General features: G+C 33.8%; 2 protein-coding genes across 3 annotated transcripts in view; one reads left to right on the top strand and one right to left on the bottom strand.

Moving 5' to 3' along the window:
* The window catches only part of LOC137615393 (uncharacterized), a 326,176-nt gene that overhangs the window by 161,600 nt on the left and 144,576 nt on the right, over positions 1 to 20,000 (top strand). The gene's annotated exons all lie outside the window — the stretch shown is intronic.
* Positions 2,985 to 20,000, bottom strand: part of Gpb5 (Glycoprotein hormone beta 5) — a 36,400-nt gene continuing 19,384 nt past the window's right edge. The window contains exons 2-5 of the mRNA XM_068345220.1: positions 12,598 to 12,873; positions 11,030 to 11,113; positions 4,265 to 4,339; positions 2,985 to 3,862 (exon numbers count right to left, since the gene is read on the bottom strand). Coding sequence (XP_068201321.1) covers positions 3,692 to 3,862; positions 4,265 to 4,339; positions 11,030 to 11,113; positions 12,598 to 12,864 — 597 coding nt within the window. The 5' untranslated portion in view covers positions 12,865 to 12,873 and the 3' untranslated portion in view covers positions 2,985 to 3,691. The remainder of the gene's footprint in view (positions 3,863 to 4,264; positions 4,340 to 11,029; positions 11,114 to 12,597; positions 12,874 to 20,000) is intronic.

Below are 20,000 nucleotides of genomic sequence, written 5' to 3'. Positions count from 1 at the left end.
AATAATAATAAATAATAATAATAATAATAATAATATTAATAATAATGATAATAATAATAATAATAATAATACGTGTAACAATGATAATACTACTACTACTACTTTTTCTTCTTCTTGAAACGGGTGGCAAAGAAAAGAGGGGAAGGTTGTTGAGGGTTTATTTACAAAAATAGCTACTGCTGTCTGGAATACATTTATTGATTTTGCCAATACCTGCAGGCATACTATGATATGATGATCCCACAGACAGAGAAAATAAATACAACTCTTTCGTTTTTCAATGTCCGCATTTATCTACGATTAACGAGAGACGAGTAATACAAACATTATTAATATATATATGTAACCCTGGAACACTGTTTTCTGAATAAGTTGAGTTACAACTTTTGTGATGTCTAAAGCATGAAACAATATTACTCTTATATAATATGTAATTAAAGTTATAATTATAATTAGCTGTAAAAATAACAATCTTTACAATTTTCCAAATAAGTTGGGTTACAACTTTTTTTTATGTAAAAAACATGAAACAATATTCTTATATATTATGTAATTAAAGTTATAACCATAATCAGTTGTAAATTATTTAACAGTCGTTATGATTTTCTAAATAAGTTAAGTTACAACGTTTGTGATGTCAAAAGTATGATATAACATTATCCGTATATATTATGTAATTAAAGTTATAACCATAATCAGTTGTAAATGATTTAATAACAGTCATTATAATTTTCTAACTAAGTTAAGTTACAAATTTTGTGATGTCAAAATCAAGAAACAATATTATTCTTATACATTATGTAATTAAAGTTATAACCATAATCAGTTGTAAAGGATATAATAACAGTCGTTATAATATTTTGAAATACGGGAGTGTTTATGACATATCTATATTTTTCTTGGTCTCTTTATTATGATACATCATAAAAGTTATCGTAATCATTATGACATCACAAGAACCTTTATATTATTTCATGGTCAAGAAAGAACATGACAAGAACAATAAAAGCGATGTCATGTGAACTGACTCCTTCACATTAATTTGCACATTGCTTCTCATGTTTAACCAAATAGCACATTTATTCTTTAGGTTTCCCAAATGATAACACCGTAGCAGAAACATATATGCTTTAAATATTGCTACTTGCTGCCAAATTTGAGCACATGGATGCTAAACGGTGCCCAAATAAATATATTAAATTTTCCAGAAAAAAAAAATATAGTAAATAAAATACTACTAAATCAAATCAAAATAATGATTAAGACAATACCACTGGACATCAGCTAACCCACAACTTATATATACATCACAACAGGAATACTTACTTTCTAACATCAGTTGATCGCATTAGGAAACTTTATTTATGTGATCACCGTAGTAAGAACAATAGTTTCCAAAAATATTGCTATAATTTGAGTCTTCTTTCTCATTTCATTTTAACAATCTCGAAGATAGTAATGTCAGCATGACACTTCTTTTGTGTCCTATTCCTTGGATATGTTTTGACAAATTTCATTACACTCTGATTATAAAAAGGACCAGAATTATTTCAATAGGGTGTGAAAATATACAAAATATATTTATCTTTTTTTGTAAAACAATGGACTTGTGTATGAGCCTGTATATGTAAACACTTTCATGTCTAAGAGAACGAATTAAATTTAGGTAAATATATGGAGATAAAATGTAAAAAAGGGAAAGAATGTCAGTTAGATACAAAGAAATCGAACACCAAATGAAGATAAGGTATTGTCTTAACTTTCTTCGACCTCCCATTTCTTTTAGTTACGTAACGTAATCCAGTTTGATAACTTTTCATTAATAACAATTGAACTCTGAAATATGATCATCATCTTCATTGCTGCCTTTGATAGACTACCTTTAAAACACTACTCGATTGGCCCGGCTTTCTTTCGCGTGAATTGTACACTAGAAGTTAATCTTATACGCTTATACATTAATTATATCTCTGTTCCGAATCGTAATGTATATTTTTTCTAATATAGAAAGGAAAATTTTCTTTTTTTGAGGATCGGAAATGTAACGTTGCCTTTTTTTCCCAGAACTTGAAGGAGGATATTCCTAGAACTTCCTTTATAGTCCACAGGATTTGAAGGTGAGATATTCGCAATCATCCTCCAAAGTTCCCATAACTTCCCTGGACTTAAAGGAAGTTCGGAACCGTTCCTTGGAAGTTCCCAGAACCTGAAAAAAGATTATTTCTAAATGTCTCTTCAAAGTTCCCGGAACTTTAAAGAATATTATTTTAAACTTTCCTTCGAAATCCACAGAACTTTAAGAGAGATCTTGTAAAGTCCTTGATACTGGAAGGGAAATCTTTATAATCTTTGAAGTCCTTCAGAACTTGAAGGGCAAATATTCCTAAATCTTTCTTCGAAGCTGGAATGTTGGATACTAACTTTAAATATAACTTGAATTTCCTATTGTTGCTGAAAATAACAAAGTGAAATACTTTTATTACGGGACCTAATGATAAAATTCGTGCGTCAGTATGAACTATTGTAATCGATGTACTAAAGGTCTGAAATTCCCGAGATATAGATACTAAAGGTCTGAAATAACCGAGATAAAGGTACTATAGGTCTGTAATTCCGAGATAAAGGTACTAAAGGTCTGAAATTCCGAGATAAAGATACTAATTGTCTGAAATAACCGAGATAAAGATACTAAAAGTCTGAAATTCCCGAGATAAAGATACTAATTGTCTGAAATAACCGAGATAAAGATACTAAAGGTCTGAAATAACCGAGATAAAGGTACTAAAGGTCTGAAATTCCGAGATAAAGGTACTAAAGGTCTGAAATTCCGAGATAAAGATACTAATTGTCTGAAATAACCGAGATAAAGATACTAAAAGTCTGAAATTCCCGAGATAAAGATACTAATTGTCTGAAATAACCGAGATAAAGATACTAAAAGTCTGAAATTCCGAGATAAAGATACTAATTGTCTGAAATAACCGAGATAAAGATACTAAATGTCTGAAATTCCCGAGATAAAGATACTAAAGGTCTGAAATAACCGAGATAAAGGTACTAAAGGTCTGAAATTCCGAGATAAAGGTACTAAAGGTCTGAAATAACCGAGATGAAGGTACTAAAGGTCTGAAATAACCGAGATAAAGGTACTAAAGGTCGGAAATTCCCGAGATAAAGATACTAAATATCTGAAATTCCCGAGATAAAGATACTAAAGGTCTGAAGTAACCGAAATAGAGATACTAAAGGTCGGAAGTAACCGAGATAGAGATACTAAAGGTCTGAAATTTCCGAGATAAAGATACGAAAGGTCTGAAATAAAGAGATAAAGATACTTAAGATCTGAAATAACAAGGATAAGGATACTAAAGGTCTGAAATTCCCTAGATAAAGATAGTAAAGGTCTGAAATAACCGAGATAAAGCTACTAAAGGTCCGAAATAACCGAGATATATATTTTAAAGATATGAAATTCCCGAGATAAAGATACTAAAGATCTGAAATTCCCGATATAAAGATACCAAAGGTCTGAAATTCCCGAGATAAAGATACTAAATATCTGAAATTCCCGAGATAAAGATACTAAAGTTTTGAAATTCCCGAGATCAAGATACTAAATGTCTGATATTACTGAGATAAAGATAGGATCCAACAGTCTGGGAATAATATACTTTTTGGAATGCGGTGTATTTTAACCTCTGGGTTTTTTGGCCCGAGGGGCACGACGGGCGCCTCGGTATCTTATGCCCTCGCAGGAAGCCTCCGACGTCTTGCAGACCAAGCAGGAACATCGGGTGGCTTCGTGGAAGGCGTAAATTTCCGTCCCCGGACTGACACCGTCGTCACAGTGGCGTAACGTTACCTATTAGAAAAGAAAAGAATAGTTGGTAATTAGCTTTGTCATGGAGTTTATGCATTAATGCCGATTAAACATACGTGAGATAACTGATTGAAATCTTAATTTGCTTTCCCATTCTACAATCATCATCATCATCATCATCATCATCATTATTATTATTATTATTGTTATTATTATTAGGTAAGCTACAACCCTCGTTAGAAAAGCAGGATGCTATAAGCCCAAGGACTCAGAGTAAAAATTACTTTATCGAAGACAATGAGCAAGGAGCTCATTGTCTTCGATAAAGTGCGTGGATTGAGTATAGTAACTTCAAAATAAAGTTTACATTTGTAAACTTGTTGCAAGTAAACTAAATACCCAAGTATTTCCAATCCTTTTTTTTTATACAGCTGATAAACTCACCTCTGTCAGTTGTGTCGCCTCGTGCATACACACTGGATGGTGCGACCTCTTGTAGGGGAACTTCCAGTCCGCTATCTGGAAGGAGAGATAGATAGGCTTAGCGATGTTGAAGGACAAGAAAGAAAGGGGTCAATTATTCAAGCAATTCGAAAAATTATAGGTTGTGCATTTCCTAATTCAGAGAATTTAGCATTTCTAATCCATTTGAAAAATTGGATTTCCATTAACCACTTTTCTTATTCGGCCTAATATGAACATCGTGAATATTTTATATATTACTGAGAGTAAACTTATTGGGTGGTAACTTTTCGGGTCTTATGGGTATTTTAGGGATGTTCCCTTTAGAAAATTGTCATCTCCTGACATCAGAACTGGGACTAACTGGTGTTGGTCGTAGACTGTAAACAGTCATCATAAAAAAAATAGGTTACAAGAAAAATTTCCGTGGAAGCCCTGGTTAAGAGAAGTGGCATATAGGCAGTGGAAATTTGTTATATCATTTCTTCACAATACTGAAAATCCCTCCTCTGCTCTTTTGTCTCAGGGCGAATATTGAGCGTTAGTATTTGAAACTAACAATTGATAGAAATTCAAAACTCGTTGTTAGGAAATTCCTGTTAAAATCTCAGTGTTGATAATGATGTGATTAGGACATTCCGGTGTGGAGATTCAGACGTTATTAAAAGAAAAGGATAAAGATTCAAGGGTAGAGTTGATGGCTCAAAAATGGAGATTTTAGCGTTCTGGAAAGTATATTTAGATATTTTGGAAAGGAGGCTTATTCTTTCATGAAGTAATGTTTAGACTTTCTAAAACGAGAAATTAAAAGGTTTAGCGAAGAAGGGTTAGCTTTTCATCCTTCGCCAGACGCCAAGAAATAATCAAGAGCGAAAATAAAAGTTCCAGGTTCTTGAGGCAGGTTAACATCCTCCTCCTCACCAAACGCCTGGAAATAACCTGGAAACAGCTAACCTGTTATGAGCACCGCTTTTGTCTCTCCTTCAAATCCCCGAGATGCTTCGCTGGGATATTTTCATCATATCATGAATTGGCTCTTTTTGGTTGGGATCTGTTCGAGTAAGTTTTTTGTCAGGTCGTTGATGTGATTGTCTGTATTGTCCCTGACGTGTATGTCCAGGTGTCTTGAATAGGACATCCTGCTGGAAAGTTTGTTCTCTCTTCTGTTTCTTTTCAAAATCTTTATGAAATCTTACGAAGTGGTCAACTTTCGGTGACCCATTATATTAAGCATCGACTTTGTCCTGGAAGACTCGTATATGAGCAGAACTTGGGAACAATGAGTGTGTACAATTGAATCTCCCAGTGAAAGAGAGAATGGAACTTCTCGTTAATTAAAAGTTTTTCGTTTATAATGATGTAAGTTATTTGGTTGAGGCGAAAATACCATAATATCATACGAGTAGACTGTATATGATTGATATACGCATAAGATTTTCTAACAATCAATTCTAAAAATATCCATTGGAAATGGTGGCCTCGATATTACATTCTCGATAAAACTCGTTTTGTTGTTCATGAAATGAATACACATAAAACTTTTATATCGATACTATGTTCGGTTTTGTATAGAGAAATGTATTTCTTAAAAAGTATTTTTCTTAGCTCTGTTGAGAAAGGCTCCTATTTGTGGCTCTAGCTTGAAGTAGCAGAGTTGGTGACTGATTGACTGATTGATTTAAAGTTTTCTGCCATCCCTACAGAGTTGGTGACTGACTGACTGATTGATTTAAAGTTTTCTGCCATCCCTGCAGACTTGGTGAAAGGGTTTGATAAGTTAAGGGGAAGGATTTTTTGGAAAAACTTCCAAGAGAAAAGTGATTAGCTCAGATGGAATTCTAAAAGACCATTTAAGTTAAAAAGGAGTGTTATCTAAATATAGTAGTTCGAAAGCATTTACGAAAAAGAGGAGGGATATCTAGGAAACAGAATGCCAAGGGTGAGCAAGAATTGCAATAATCCATTAGATGCTCAGATGTTTAAATAAAAGGAGTATACATAACGTTGATTGGATATATGTAAAGAAAAATAATATCATACTTTTAGAAAGTTGTAGAAAGTGCTCCACTTATGTTATTGATAGGATGAATTTGACGACAACATACGTTCACACACACGAATACATTATATATATATATATATATATATATATATATATATATATATATATATATATATATATATTGTAGATATATATATATATACATATATATATATATATATACATATATATATATATATATATATATATATATATATATATATACACAGTACATATACCCACACACTCAGTCACACACACACACACACACACACACACACATATATATATATATATATATATATATATATATATATATATATATATATATATATATATATATATATACAATGTAATGTATGCGTGTGTGTGTGTGTATGCGCGCGTATACGTACAATGCTCATTAATCAGATGGAAAGGTAGAAGGGGAATCACGAATACTGTATCAGTTTTAGACTATTTCCGTCCTCTGGTTTCACTTCCAAGAGAAAATATCCAGTGATTATTTAGATTGGAAAAGTCCAGATGCATAGTGGTCAGAGAAAGCAATTTCGCTAATTATCATAAGCGCTCGTAATGATTGACTTCTGTTCGACCTTCATGTCACATAATTTAGAACAGGACTCTACTGAGAGGAACATTGTGCTTTTATTTTCTTTACTTGCATAGAACAGATGAAGTAAAGTAGAGCTTGAAATTATTAAAATTATTATTATTAAGATTATTAAATTCATGATAACTATTTTAATAATTTTGAAATAATTATCAGTATTACTGAAATTATTAAATTTTTTATTGGATTCTGAAATTTTTGTGCAAAAACGATCGTTCTGGTCAGGATATGATAGATAAAAACTCTGGTAATCTGTTCAGTTTGTTCAGTTGTTTATATCGTGAGTCATTATTAATTAGATTATTAGAGTTATTATTATTAATGAAATTATTTAAATCATTATCAGCAATAATTCTAGTACAATTATTATTGCTTTTAAAATTTCCCCGGGGTTCTTGCCACTAAAATGGTCCATGTTGCTCTTACTCCCGGTCCTCTGCATGACTCTCGTAATAGTACATCGAAAATTTTTGTACATAATTTTAGTTATTCAGTGTTATTTGTGATCAGTTAGATTGATGAAATGGAGATTTCTGTAAGAGACTTGAATTTTAGAATTAATTTTGTTACATTGATTTTTATAAAACTGTTCTACTTGAATTAAAAAAAAAAAAGATTCTACGAACTTTAACGAAACCATTTCTGTTTAAAATTCAGAATAAACTTTGCTTGGTAGTCTGACCGAATTATTTCTTATTTTGATAATGTTTTTGGTAATCTAGCTTTACATATGTTATTATATTGATAATTGTTACAAGAACATTTCCATAATTTCCTTTTGTTTTTATAGTTAAACGAATCCTATCATTTCGTCTTACCTTTTTATGTAATAGATACTGAACCTTAATATCTTTCAAAACGTTTGTTTAGTCATCATTTTTCGACAGTGGTGCTTGTTGTAAAATATTATACCAATGTTGAACCTATGTATCTTTCAAAACGTTTGTTTAGTCACTATTTTTTGGACAGGGGTGCTTGTTGTAAAATGTTATACCAATAGAAATGAGACTACAAGGTCTTTCTTACACCTTGAGATGGATTTTTCTTTGCAAGTTAATGGTCGTTTGGGGTTATTCAACAGGTAGCTTCATGAAATTAATAATAATTGTAAAGTAGCAATAGTGTTGTTAATGATAATAGTAATGATCGTAAGTTGTGTATGCGGGATTATCTTTAAACCTATATATTGTTTATATAAACAGTTTGTTTATCAGTTTAAAACAGTCGATCTTACCAGGAAAGGTTTGCTTCTTTCTCTCCCTCGAACTGAAACCTGTCTTTATTTTTATTTATGTGGCCTGCCTTTTTGCTTGTATATCAACATATCTCTCTCTGTATATTTGTCTAGAAACTGTATTGCGAGAAAACAAGCGAAGTTTCGAAAACTTGTTTTGGCAGATTCGCTACGCTCCAATGAACAAATCTTAAGGAGTTTGGTGCCGATATGAGTCTTGGTTTAAATCCCGGATATTTAGATACCTTCGTTTGTCATCTTCACCCATGTAAATACTAGTTTGGATTTTGTTCTTCTCTCTGGTTTTTATAACTGTTTGTGGGTATTTTTTGAAAAATTATGAATTGATTTTTACGAAATTTTGGTGAAAATATTTAATAATTGATTATTATTGGGTGTGGACTGGAGGATTTCCGTAGCTTCATTTATTGATATTGTGACTTATGTGTTTATATTTAGAACAGTCGCTTCACAATGATGGTGAAAGGAACGGTGGGGGTGGGGTGGCTGGAGCATTAGAGTATACATGCAAATCGCTCTCTAGTAATTACGAAAGTTAACATAAGTGTTGCAGAATATTTGAGTAGCTTCCTATGCTAATTTCAATGTAGAATTTTGTAAATTATAATTGCAATTTCTAGATATTGTTATAACTGTAAATCTAAAGAAAGAAAAAGTAGGAGACACAGAAGATTCAGATATCTAACTTTCTAGCATGTATGAAAAAGGTGTGACGGGCCGAGAGAGGAGTTGTGAAATCAAAGGCAGATTGGAAACGACTGAGCTATATTGTTGTGGAACACTCTCCTTATATACAAAACCTCAAGGCAACAGGACATGACAAGTTCACAAGACAGACAAAATCACAGAGGAAAAACCAGACTTGAATTTTCATGTTCGTTTTAGTGCGAGGGAAGAGCGAAGATACAACCATAATATATACAAAAGGAATTATGTACAATTGTGTGAAACACGGTTGGTACAAAGGTGTATATTATGTCACTCCTAATCGCAAAATGGACATTAATACATACTGTAGATATTATAGTATTTGGATAACTAATACCATATGCCACGACAGATGTTTGTAGTTTCCTTTTGCCTTCTCTTGGTTTAATATCTGTCTTTAATATCTGTCTTTAGTTATTTGTGAAAAATTAGTTTATAAACGAGAGTATCTAGGGAACTAGGATTATCCCGACTAGTATTCTTGAATGAAAGCGTAATTGACGCAGCATTTCAATAGTTATTCTAAATGCTCGTACATTCATTGAATTTTATGTTATATGTATATTCTGTTTCTTTTATCAAATTCGGTTACCCCGGCTAGTACAGTGGTAACGTGTTTGCCTAGCATTCGCATGGCAGTAAATCGGTCTTAGCCCGGGACCGTGAGTTTAAGCTGTTTACTGGGGAGGCTCTGCTGTAGTTGGGCACCACAGTGGTGGGTTGGCCTTGCCCTGCTGACGTTCTGGTGAGCATCTATTCTAATGAAACTGGAACTGAAACCAGACGCCTCTAACCTTTTAACCTTTAGCATTTATTTCTAAGACACTAGTTGTTTTCTGTTTGCATTACCTTGTGAAATCCTTGGAATTTTCTTTTTGAAGTTCAGTTTGTTATGCATGCCATTAAGATCACTTACTCGTCAATATATTTCACAAACAGAGATTTCTGAGAAACTCGATCATGTCAAATACAGCGAAGATTGCATCCAGACATTGCCACACAAGTCAGAAAATATATCGAGTCAAAAATATATTACTAAAGAAAGTTAGATATGCTCGCAATGGCAGGCGATTTTATTTCCTCCAATCCAGAGACAGGATTTTGGAAATAGACTGAAATGTTGGAGAAGGTTTTCAAGAAAGGCATAACTATTGCACACTGGATTATTTGTGAAGGGAAAATGAAGTAAGGAAGATGAAAATAGAAATTGATCGGCTTCCTTTAGGAAGAAATCTTCACATCTTTTACGCAGTATGGGAAGAGCATAAGAAAGCTGAGAAGCATTAGCTTTACCGAGAAACGGGTTTAAGAAATACAGTATTTGAGATATACCAAGAAACAGGTTTATGAACAAAATTGTTAATAGAACTACCATTGAGATGGGTTTATAATGAATATATATATATATATATATATATATATATATATATATATATATATATATATATATATATATAAACATATATATATATATATATGTATATATATATATATATATATATATATAAACATATATATATATAATATATATATATATAAATATAAATATGTATATATATAAATATATATATGAATATATATATATATGTATATATATATATATATATATATATATATTTAATTATATATATAAATATATGTAATTATAAATATATATATATATTTATATATATAAACATATATATTTATATATATATATATATATATATATATATATATATATATATATATATATATATAAAACAGAATTATAAAGAGATGGAAACTGGTGTATCTTAACAAATAAAGCCATTATACATGAGTAAAAAAGAACAAGACCTATCAAAGAAGACAATAGAAGTTCAATTTAGAAAGAAAAGAATCTCGGAAGGAATCTGCAATATCAATAAAGTTCATAAATATAGGTAGAGGAAAAGGAAGAGAAACGAGATGAATAATGCTAATAAAACCAGGATGTAAAGAATGATGGCTGGAAAAACTGATACTTTATAAGAGCTAATAAGACCAGGATGTAAAGAATGATGGCTGGAAAAACTGATACTTTATAAGAGCTAATAAGACCAGGATGTAAAGAATGATGGCTGGAAAAACTGATACTTTATAAGAAATCCTAAAATCCATATACCATACCTCGTTTGAATCGCACCGTCCCCAACAGCTCATTACGTTGACGTAATCCCAGCATATTCGACCGTTGTCGTCAGTCTTGTGTACCTTTTGAAAAATAATAATAATCGTTATAAATGGGCAAGGTTAGAAATCAAACTATAAGAGAGATTGCTCTAGTGCCATATGTGAATAAGTGGTGAGGGGTAGATGGAGATGGTTTGGGCATGATATTTGCACTCCCCAAGAAGAAATAATAATTGTTGTAAATGGACAAGATTAGAAATTAAACTATAAGATAGATTACTCGAGTGCCATATGTGAATGAGATCCAGGTGAGTGGTAGATGGAGATGGTTTGTGCATGCTCCTCGCATTCCCCGAGAGAGATTAGTTCACCAAACGTTTATCTGGGCTCCACAAGGTGCTAGAAGAGTTGGAAGACCCAGGCCTACACGGCTGAGGAATATGAAGCTCGAAGTAGGAGATGATGAATAGAGAAGTATTGGTTTAAAAGCTCAAGATAGAGACGACTGGTGAAATCTAACTTTGGCCCTTTGCGTCAATAGGCGTCTGGGGAGATGATGATGATGATGATGAAATGTTTATCAAATGGAGGAAATAGAAATATATGAAATATCATTATGGACAATTATGATTAATCACAGCACTAGTAATTCATCATTTATTCAATTATATGATTGATCTTGTAGCGCAAGTTAGATCAATTTCTTATACAGATGTGGATAATTACACGTGGAAAAGCGAGATTAATCCAATGTGCATACCTTTGTCACTTATACATAAGAATAATTAAGCTTATATAAAAAGACAAGATGACAAAAATATTGATTAAATGATCATATCCAAGTGTGATTAATGACTGATTCGAAAGAATGTCTTGTCACTCGTGCATAGGTTTAAAGGTCGTTCATGAATGGCAGAGGCTAGGGACAGTGACATTGCCCTATCAAGCAGGACAATGTCCTAGAGACTGACCATATTACATATGATCAGCGCCCAAGCCCACTCTCCACCCAAGATAGAACCAAGGAAGGCCAGGCAATGGCTTCTGATGATTAAGCAGATAGACCTATAGGCTCCTCCAAACCCCAGATCCTTAGCTTACAAGGATGGTGAGGTGGTAGCAACCAAAGGAACTAAGGAATTTAGCAGGACTCGAACCCCAACTAGGCAATCACCAGGCAAGAACGATAAATAACGTTCTTACACAGGTATGATTAACAACTTTCACACAAGTATTATGATTAATCCTAAATTGTCACTAGTACACACGTATGATTAATAATTTCCTGTTAAGTATGAGAATTAGCTGAGACTTCACTCGCACCAATATGATTAACCACTTCCACACAGAAAAAGATTAATCTCGACCTACCACACGTACCCAAAACTGGCTAATCACTTTCACGTAATTATTATTATTATTATTATTATTATTATTATTATTATTATTATTATTAATTGCGTAATTATGAATTATCACTTCTACACAAGTATGATGATTAATCTTGACGTAACACTCTTACACAAGTATAAATAATCACTTGCAAACAAGTATTTAATCCTCACCTTGTAAGTATATTGACGTCGATGACACTCGAGGGTGGAGAGGGGGTTGATGGCCACTGCGGGCATCAGGAGCACCAAGAAGAATAACAAACCCGCGCAAAAGGTCAACATTTTCCCCCTTCCGCCCGGGCGGGGGGACTCGAGGCGTGCCCCTGGGGACAAGGAGTCGTCCCCACCTCTTCCTCTTCCCTTCCCACTTCCACTTCCTTTTCCCCGTCTGATAAGAGCGCCATTTAGTGGAGGGAGGTTTTCCCTTTCGGTTACCATGACACGTTTCTGGAGAAAGAAAAACGAGAACAAGTGAGCATCAAATGTGCAATTGACTAACGAATGCTAGTTCAATGTTTCTAACAATAACGTTTTTAACTATATTAAATGATAGATTTAACTATTACAAAATTACAGATACATTTTTTTACATGCACAAATTCATCGTTTTTATATACACATTATATGAAATGTTTGACACTTCAAAATCCAATTGGTATTTCTCCTAATTTGTAGTAGCGAGTTTACACACTCCTCCACTATTCTAGGGTATATATTTTTAATTGTTGATTCTTAAGTCATTTCAAGATATATCTATCACTTTTAAAATTATGTAGAGAGAGAGAGAGAGAGAGAGAGAGAGAGAGAGAGAGAGAGAGAGAGAGAGTACTCCTTTTTTAGACAGATAACTATGAGAATTTTTACAAAAAAAAAAAATATAAGAAAAACCATTTCCTCAAGGAAAAAAATCTGCTAGTATTACAATTCTAAAAACCACTAGGATTCCTGCAACCGTGCCAAAACAGTAGACATTCTGGTAATGGTTCTCTCATGTTAAAACGTCACTGCCTCGACAAGATGTAGGGAGACGAATGGCAGGAGATGGATCTGATTCTAGGAGGAAAGATCCATCAGGAGCATACCTTATCTTTCTCCATTTCTTCATTCGCCAGTGTGAAGCTGCTATCAAATAATTCAGCTTCGAAACTTAGATTGTCTTTTTATGAATGCTTTCTTCTTCCATATCTTCTCTAACTTCAAATTATTTTTTTTTCTCAAGAGCAAATACCAGTTTGAGAAAAAAACCTTTGTGGTCTCATCTAACTTCAAAATATTTTTTTTTCTCAAAAGCAAATACCAGTTTGAGGAAAAACCTTTGTGGTCTCATCTAACTTCAAAATATTTTTTTTCTCAAGAGCAAATACCAGTTTGAGGAAAAACCTTTGTGGTCTCATCTAACTTCAAAATATTTTTTTCTCAAAAGCAAATACCAGTTTGAGGAAAAACCTTTGTGGTCTCATCTAACTTCAAAATATTTTTTTTCTCAAAAGCAAATACCAGTTTGAGGAAAAACCTTTGTGGTCTCATCTAACTTCAAAATATTTTTTTTCTCAAAAGCAAATACCAGTTTGAGGAAAAACCTTTGTGGTCTCATCTAACTTCAAATTATTTTTTTTTCTCAAAAGCAAATACCAGTTTGAGGAAAAACCTTTGTGGTCTCATCGAGCCCTGATCCGAATGAACGAAGAGTAAAGACAGGCGAACTGAAAACAAATGATCTGAAGGAAGCGACGTAGCTTACCTGTCTCGTGAGGATAAAAGTTTACAAAAATCGGGGAAAACAAGAGACGGAAAAGAATTTCAAAAGGGAAAATGGTGGTCTCCGAAGCGTTCAATCAGATTATAACTGATTTCCCAAGTATGTGCACCTTATTTTCACTTTCTTTTTACCTTCTTGAGTCCTCTGGTTCTCATCGGGTCCTAAGGCCCTATGACCCTTCCATGGCCTAAGCTGCCAACACTGGTACCCAAACACAGCTGGGCTGACTGGTAGGTGGTAAACTGGTCGAACTATGAACTTGGCCAACTCAGAGTTCTGTCTCGTATACTAACATGAAATTGTTATAATGGCCTATTGGAAACGTCCCTACCTGGTGTTCTGCTGGACAGGATATGGAGCTACGCTCAAAGCCGATCGTTTTTTTTTTTTTTTTGTTTTTTTTTTTTTTTTGTAGTGTCTGAAACCTCCCAATCATTGTGAGCTAAGGATGAGTGTTTTGGGGGGACCTATAAATCTACCTGCTGAGTCATCAGCAGCCATTGCCTGGCCCTCCCTGGTCCTAGCTTGGTCAGTCTCTACGACATAGTCCTGTTAGGGCATTTTCACTGTTCCTTGCCTCTCCCATTCATGAGTGACTTTTAAACCTTGTGTAAGTAGTTTTCATTCCTGGATACAATTGCTGCACTAAATCTTCTAAAGAATTCCAATGAATTGGTTTCCTAAAACAAAATAACAAGAAAAGGGAAAATTAAATGAACTTAGTTTTGAGCCATGGGCACGATTCTTTTACAAATTTTGAAGTATTTTTGTAAGCCTAGTGAAAAGAGGGAAATGTCTCGAACGCCCTTGGGTGAAAAAGCAGGTGTTTGTGTTCTCGCGTAGTGTCTCCTTTTGAGATTCCTACGATCTTCAGAGGGGATACTAACTATTAAGCTTTTAAAGAAAGACTTCTTCAGTGTTTATTATTGCTGTTCATCGAGATATATGTTCGAATGATACAAGTTTGAAGACCATTGAAAAATGAAATAGTCTTACGTAATGTAATATTTATATATGGAAAAAGAGAGCATGCACTACAGCATAAGTAAATAAATAACAATTAAAGCATAATGACAAAGCTTTCAATACATACATACATACATACATACATACCACGTCAGGTACTGTACACATGATCAAGATTTTCGTTTATACCTTGGCAGTGCCACAATTGAAATAAATAAAATCGTCCATAGAAAGTACTTTAAAGCATCGAAGTCAGCACATTCATATCAAAACACTCTCTCTCTCTCTCTCTCTCTCTCTCTCTCTCTCTCTCTGTCAGTAGCAATGATACGACTGCTGTCGGGAAACAGGTGGGAGGTTCTTTGAAATCGCCTTCACACTTCCGGTGCACAATCTTTCTCCTGTTCTAATTTTTTTTGCTGATGTCAGCTGGGTCTTCAGTGGACTTGTCAGCAAGATAGAGGAACCTAGTCGTTCTGGAAACAGCTCTGCTCGTGAGTGGGCGGGTGTAGGGCAAAGTGTGAAGTAGTTAGTGAGGGAGTAATAACGTGGAGGTGGGAGAAAAGGAGAGTTTGGGGGGAGGGGGCATCTGGCTGTAGGCTGTCGGTTCTAGACAGGTAATTACACGTAATAAAGGACGGAAGATAAAAGTGAGCATGCGAGACAAAGCAAAGGATGAACGGGATGATGATGATGATGATGAAAATGATAATGATGATAAAGTTGTTAAGGGTGATAGTACTCTGCTGGGGGTGCCAGAGATTCGTGTTCTTTAGCTTCTAAAAGATGGCTTGTCATTAGATCTCTCTCTCTCTCTCTCTCTCTCTCTCTCTCTCTCTCTCTCTCTCGTGTGTTCAATCCTCAAGCCAGACGAGGAGGGAATTGTATACGTCCTGTACTTAGAAATTCAGTTTGTATTTGTTGACCTAGAAGTGAACTAAGTACTTAACTGGTAGTTGACTATGGTGGTTCATACGTGTATTTTAAGATTACTGATCTCTCTCTCTCTCTTCTCTCTCTCTCTCTCTCTCTCTCTCTCTCTCTCCTCTCTCTCTCTCTCTCTCTCTCTCTCAATGCTTATCACCTTTCTCGATCTTTTCTAGATTCCTCAGTTCATTTGCTTATTCAAATGTTTAATCTTATTTTCCTCTTCATTTCCAATTATCATCATTCTTTACCTTGCTTGATTTAATCTTCTTTCATTTATGTCTATTGTCAATGCCAGTTGTGATGTTCAGCCAGATGACGTCACCTTCCCCCTGCATCGATTGCCACCCATCTAATTCATCTCTGGCTACTTTTATCCTTTTATTGTAATTTTATTCCTGCATTTACTATTCAATGTCATCTCTTCCTCTAACATTTACTACATACTTTCATCTGCCTTCATTTATCCCTGATTGCCATCTCCCATTTACTACATACTACCTTTCCAGCCTATATCTATTATACATTTCCTTTCCTACCTTCATTTACACACACCCCACTCTTGTCATATCCCGTTTACTCCTTATTATCTTTCTTCCCTTTATCTTCTAAGTATTTTCCTCTTCTGCTTTCGTTTACCACCCCCTTGTCATCTCCCGTTTACTACATATTATCTTTCCTCTTTTCATTTTTTGCACACTTTCCTCTCCTGCCTTCATTTACCCCCAATCTTTTGTCATTTCCAGTTTACTCCATATTATCTTTCCTATTTTATTATTTACTACTCATTCCCTCTTCTGCCTTCGTCATCTCCCGTTTACCCCATATTATCTTTCCTCCCCTCCTATACTACACATTATCTCTCCTGCCTTCATTTACCATGCAGAAATATAACCTCCTTTCATTTACTCACTGTTACCATCATCGACATTTCCTTCCTTCCCCGTGTATGTTGTCATCCGCCATTACTCACGTGTCTGTAATGCTTAAACATACTCATTTCTCGTCTTACACTAGACGTTGTTGCACTTGTCATTGTTGAGTGAAGCGATCGATCGATCTGATATTGCATACTGGTGTCACACTAACCTTGGTCAATCATCACAAGACGAAAGCGAGGTGTCTCATTCTCGAAAATATTGACACCGCCTTCTTGATTTGACATTACCAGCAAACAAGGAAATTCAACAATTTTTGCTGGGTTTCATGTACCTGGCGTAAACAGATAGCTAATGCTCTCTCTCTCTGTCTGTCTGTCTGTCTCTCTCTGTCTCTCTCTCTGTCTGTCTGTCTGTCTGTCTCTCTCTCTCTGCTAGGAATTGCAAAACAACTTTTATATTCCCGTGGCTATATAGAGCCATTAAGTTTGCCAGTACATTTTGGTACTAAATTAGTCATTTATCTTTTTCAACATTGATCATGTTAACATTAAACAGTTCTTTGTATCGTATCACAATGATATTACTCTGGTACCTAATAAGTTAATCAAAATTATACTGAAATTTAAAATTGAATATAAAAAACCTTCATGATTATGTTTATACATTTTTACTGATTCATTAAAGGTTATTCTCCATCTCTTTATCGCTGCATATTGTCATGGGCGAATAAACATTAATGCACTGAATTTTTCGAATTTTCTTGCCGTTTACAAGTAAATGATATATATATATATATATATATATATATATATATATATATATATATATATATATATATTTAGTTACATGATATTGTTCTCTCAGTTCTTCGACGCAAGTATTTTTTCAACATTGATCATGGCAACATCAAGAATTTCTTTGTAACGTATACCAATGATATTACTCTGGTACCTAGTAAGCTAATCAAAATTATACTGAAATATAAAATTAAATAAAAAAAAAAGCTTCATGATTATGTTTATACATTTGAATGGGTCATTGAAGGTTATTATCTATCTCTTTATCACCAGATGTTATCATGGGTGAATAATCATTAATGCACGGATTTTTTCGACTTCTCCTGCCTTATCTAAGTAATTTTTTTTTCTTTCAGTTCTTCCACGCCAGTGATTCTTCTACTAAGATCATATGTATAATGTTCACGCTTCCATCTTTAATCTCACTTCGATTCCTTTTCCCATTTTCATAGACGTTGATGCTTCGACAATGTACGTTTAAGAGGGTGACGGGCCGAGAGAAGGTTGTGACTCAAAGACAGTATGAAAGCAACTGAGTAAATTTATTATAGATCACTCTCCTTTATATACAAAAGCTCAAAGCAACAAGAAATTTCATGTTCAAAAACAGACACTGTTACAGAGGAGAAAAGTAGACATGTTTATTTTGGTTCTTTTTAGTGCGAGGGAAGAGCGAAGATACAAGCATAATATATACACAAAATGAACTATGTACGATCTTGTGATACACGGTTGGTACAAGAGGCAACGTTCGTATTTACGTTTGAAGTAAGTGGACATGCCAAACCTGCATAGCGAGTCTATTTAGATACCATCTGCTGTTTTTAGAAGGAAAAGTATAAATTCAGGCCTTTTAGAATTCTAGCATCATTCAAAAATGGAAATCATACAGGACACAATTCGTTTTACAAGAGAGAATACACACACACACACAAAACCGTATGTTTAATCGGAAACTCTCCGTAAAAATTTGCTGTTCTCAGCCGTATTTCAGTAAGATACAGGTGACCGTAATTTTACCCTACTTTGTTATTATCTTTTACGGGTTGGTGACCGTAATTTTACCCTACTTTGTTATTATTTTTTACGGGCTGGTGACCGTAATATCATTCCTTAACGTCAATATATCCGTTTATAAAACGGTAAATGCCTGGCAAAGTTTATTCCAGGATTTTTACCGTTTTTTACGGCAGATCTTTAACAGCGTAGAAAGCTAGCTTTGTGCCAGCACGTGGTCGTGCTTGTTATATCAAGGACTGAATACTTTTCATCCTGGACTGCTTTATTTAAAAGATTACTAAATGTCGAGATTTTGTCTTACATCGACAGTGTCTTAACATGTCTGACTAAAACTGAGAAACAATCTTACAGCTGACAATATCCTTTTGTTTCTAATTCATTGTAAATTGACTTTCCTCTCATCAAGATCACTCTTTTTAATCTATTCATTTTTCATCTTGCTTCACCTTGGGGAATGCTATATTTCATTTCCTGTAACGAGTTTCTCATATTTCAATTATCTCAGCTGAGACTGAGACATAAAATGCTCTTTCTATTTGTGGGAAATTTGCTCACATATGTAGGCGTTTCTTGATGTCAATATTAAAAAAACTAATGATGTTGTTTTGCTGCCATTTAAAAATAGAGTATTTTAAAATATCATGATTCTGATTCTATTGTTTAATCAGCTTTGAATGGCCGAATACTGAAATTACCTTTTAAATATTTTTTTTTTCCAATTACAATATAGCCTATATATTTTCGTATGATAATGGCTTTAGTAATCTATTTGTATACTTAATACATGATTGAATGCTTTATTAACATTACATGCAATGATTTTGACTTTGTTTCATTTTTGGATTGAGAAAATTTAAAGCACTCCTAGTGCAAAAATAATGAAATCTCGCAGAAACGTTTATACAATTTTCTCCCTGATCAGTGTGGACTTCCAGTATTCAAACTGGTCATGATTAATTTATGAGAAGAGTTTTTATGATATCCAAACAAATCCTCAAGTTGGTTCTGCGCTATGTAAGCCTAAATCATTTTGGAAGATATTGTGTGGAATACAATTTTTAGCAGATTACCCTCTGCATTTAAAATATTTTATTATTGGAAAGATATAATCAAGTTAACTCACCCTACTGCATTTGAATCCATACATTTTAAAGTGAAAATTACCGTTATTTCTTATCTAGCCAATGGACGTCCAAAATATCTAAGAGAATTGCTACATATTGT

Source organism: Palaemon carinicauda, chromosome 21, assembly GCF_036898095.1.
Source record: "Palaemon carinicauda isolate YSFRI2023 chromosome 21, ASM3689809v2, whole genome shotgun sequence".
Lineage (NCBI taxonomy): Eukaryota > Metazoa > Arthropoda > Malacostraca > Decapoda > Palaemonidae > Palaemon > Palaemon carinicauda.
This window is presented reverse-complemented; position numbering and strand designations above follow the sequence as displayed.